This window comes from Priapulus caudatus, unplaced genomic scaffold (genome assembly GCF_000485595.1).
Source record: "Priapulus caudatus unplaced genomic scaffold, Priapulus_caudatus-5.0.1 Scaffold1085, whole genome shotgun sequence".
Lineage (NCBI taxonomy): Eukaryota > Metazoa > Priapulida > Priapulimorpha > Priapulimorphida > Priapulidae > Priapulus > Priapulus caudatus.
The window spans coordinates 30,389-33,627 of NW_014578146.1; the positions used below are offsets into that span (position 1 = coordinate 30,389).

General features: G+C 38.4%; 1 protein-coding gene across 1 annotated transcript in view; it reads right to left on the reverse strand.

Moving 5' to 3' along the window:
- Window positions 1-3,239, reverse strand: part of LOC106815300 (segment polarity protein dishevelled homolog DVL-3-like) — a gene marked incomplete in the record, with an annotated part of 62,025 nt that overhangs the window by 25,847 nt on the left and 32,939 nt on the right. Inside the window, 2 exon segments of the mRNA XM_014819744.1 lie at window positions 1,616-1,686; window positions 2,443-2,570. Of these exon segments, the coding sequence (XP_014675230.1) occupies window positions 1,616-1,686; window positions 2,443-2,570 (199 nt within the window).

Genomic DNA, 3,239 nt, shown 5'->3' on the forward strand with positions numbered 1-3,239 from the left:
CACGCACGCACGCACGCCCATACAGCGACAGATTACGGTAGCGACTACCATCGTACCACCACCGTGCTACCAACTGCAACAATTGCCTAAGCCCTAGGCCAAGATCCTCCATCGGTTCAGAACATAACCAGCTGTATAGTAGGTAATGCGAACTTCACTTTTCCCCTTCAACGTTTCCTTTCCTTTGTTAGAACGTATGAATAGCCGGCACGGGTTCTAAACACGCTCTGCATATCAATGACATATTATCCACGCAAATAGACAACGAACAGGTTGTTTCTAAAATAAGGCCATCTAAGGTTACGCTAATTCGCTTGATATGCCGATTTTGGGCATTTGATCGAATGTGTAACGACAGCAGTAGTCGCCCACAACCAGTACGAGCGGAGTTCAGTATCAGCATAGTGGTGACATCTGTTGGCAGGTTTGCGTATGAACGGACGAAGAAACATGCGCATGGGTTATGGGGTGGACCCGGCGCATGCACTGATGCAGAAACTAGGTTAGAGAAAGGATCAAACAGTATCATTGACATCTTAAAACACGCTCTGTCTGACAGACGCTCTAGCATTCCTAATAGGAGCGTTAAGCGAAAATGAGTTAGCAGTCACAGTGTGTGAGTTTGAACAAGCTCAGAAACAGCTGTAATAAAATACGTCAAATCATCCATCATTGAGCTAATGCTAGTCTGGTGAGGTAGCGACCCCTGAATAACATCTCATTCACTGACATACTCTGAATTCCTACCCGCTGGCTAGGCTACCTACTTATACTACGAGAAGTACATTAAAATTTACAATATCTATGACATTAACATGTTAATATACAGTTCTGATACCATCTCAATGCTATAAAGACCAATGTTTCATTGAAATGCACACAGGTATATTATATCATCATGTATTCTTCCTAGCCATTTATATTATAGTGAAATTGGGCAAACTAATTAATATATATATTTATATATGAATATGGCAGTGAGGGTATATACTTATATACACACAGTATTAGGTATTCTATTAGTCGTTAACAATGCGGATTTGATACACTATGTATATATGATGGCTTTAATCGAAAAACTGGCCAAAATAGTCTGAAAAGTTGTGTAAAACTCACACCCTGAGTTCCTGATGCTATTGCCACGATAATTGCACTTAGAGTATTACATTAGAATTTTATAAAGTAGCAAATTGTAAACGGTTTGCCTTCACGTAGTCAAATATGAATAATAGATTCAGATATCTTCATTCGGGTATAGTAAAAGCTTTTTGAGAAATGGGCAAATGGTATACGACTTATAATTAAAGTTCCATTTGACACATCTACCAATTTTACATCACAAATACCAGCATGTTATCGCAAAATTTGAAGATATGTATTTATAGTTATGAGTGCAATATATGTTTATATATATACATATATAATTTATGTACAATAGCATTTTCTGTCGTGAATACCAGCAGCTTTCTGTGGTTTGCGAGAGAAACGGAGCGTAATATTGACCATCCACTCGACCACGTGAACACCTAAAGTTCATTAGTTTCTAATGGAAGTACTACGACTCTCGCGGCTATATATATATATATACCAGCCTGACAGTTCCATGATCACTCACCTCGTCTAGAACTGATAACTGATTCCGTCTCCGTGCATGTGTCCACGTCATCACTAGCTGTCAGCTTGGAACTGCAAGGCAACCACACGCAGCGTCCATACGTCAATACACCGCTACCTCAGCTCCGAGTACCACCAGTCGAAGATATTAAGACTGGCAACAAGATTATTGTAGTGCGGTATTCAACAGTGAGTTTGCAGCGTATACTAGCCTAATTGCTGCTTTGTTCATATAGGTGTTTTGTGCGACTCCTTATAAGGACTTCTTCATCAGATCTATATTTGCCTGGGTTTATGATAATTGTAATGAAGGTGGTTTGACGCTACCAGTTTAGGAATTTAATTATGAAAGCATGTTACAAGCACTGAACATGAGTGCAGCAAGCATTGATCATCAAGAAATGTATCTTCTTATAATTTAATTAACATGAACCTATCATGACCAATTATAATTTTGTTGTTGCCAGGTTTCCTACATAATACATCATTACCACATACTATCACCGCTTCACTTATCTAAATAGTGTGTCCCTCTAACCATAATGTAATTACCACTATCTAACCATACACAGTCAAACTCACATATAATCAGAAGCTAATAATGACAAATTTGTCACTACTAGCCATGACAAGTTTGTCATTATTAGCTCCTGATATAATGCCCACTTTAGGAAAACTCCAAAGTGTACTAAAAGGTTGTTTCACTGTATAACAGCCACTCAAGATAAATGTCCTTTAGAAACAAGCGATCTCTCTTTGGATGTGACAACTGTCACATGTTTGACTGCATATATACTGAGTGGGAGGAGGGGACACGATAATACGTACTGAAAGGAAGGTGGCCGGCTGTCACCTATTCCACCTGTGCGTTCTACGTGCAGGTCCTGACCTATGCTCTCCGTGCACTGTGACGTCGTATCTGACACACTGCTACCAGTGCCCTCTGCTGGAACCAGCTGCAAAGAAGAAATCAGAACATTACACACGACTGAAGCTAACTCCCATATATCACTATTGCAGTTTATTGGATTTATTATATTATATTATTATATTATATTATTATATTATATTATATATTAATAGTTATATTGGTATTTCACCTTCTGCTGAAACCAGCTGCAAAGAAGAAATTAGAACAACATTGCACAAGGCTTAAGCTAGTCCATATATCACTATTGCAGTTTATATATCAGGTATAGGTATATTGGTATATTTAACCTTTTGCTGAGATCACTCACTGAGTACAAATTATGAACATTATTTTCAACTGAATTTACTGCATAGTTGCTATATGACTACTGAGTATTCCTGTACACATTGGTCAGTTATTAGGAAAATGTTTGCGTTTAATGAATTACTATTGTTCATGTGTTGGCATGCAACACTGCTACCTTATTCTTAACTTATTTACTCATGTAACAGATGTGCACATTTGTCTTGGGGTATCCCTAAAAGGTACTAAAATTAGCTCTCAACTAAGAATGAACAGCTAATTTTAAAAAGACTGGTGTGAAGTACAGACACCTCTAAGTCTTCTTCTCGTGTCTATCCGTGTCCATTCGATTCCTATTCAACCCGAAATACACACCAAGCATTCCCCACCAACACCACCACCATCACCACCA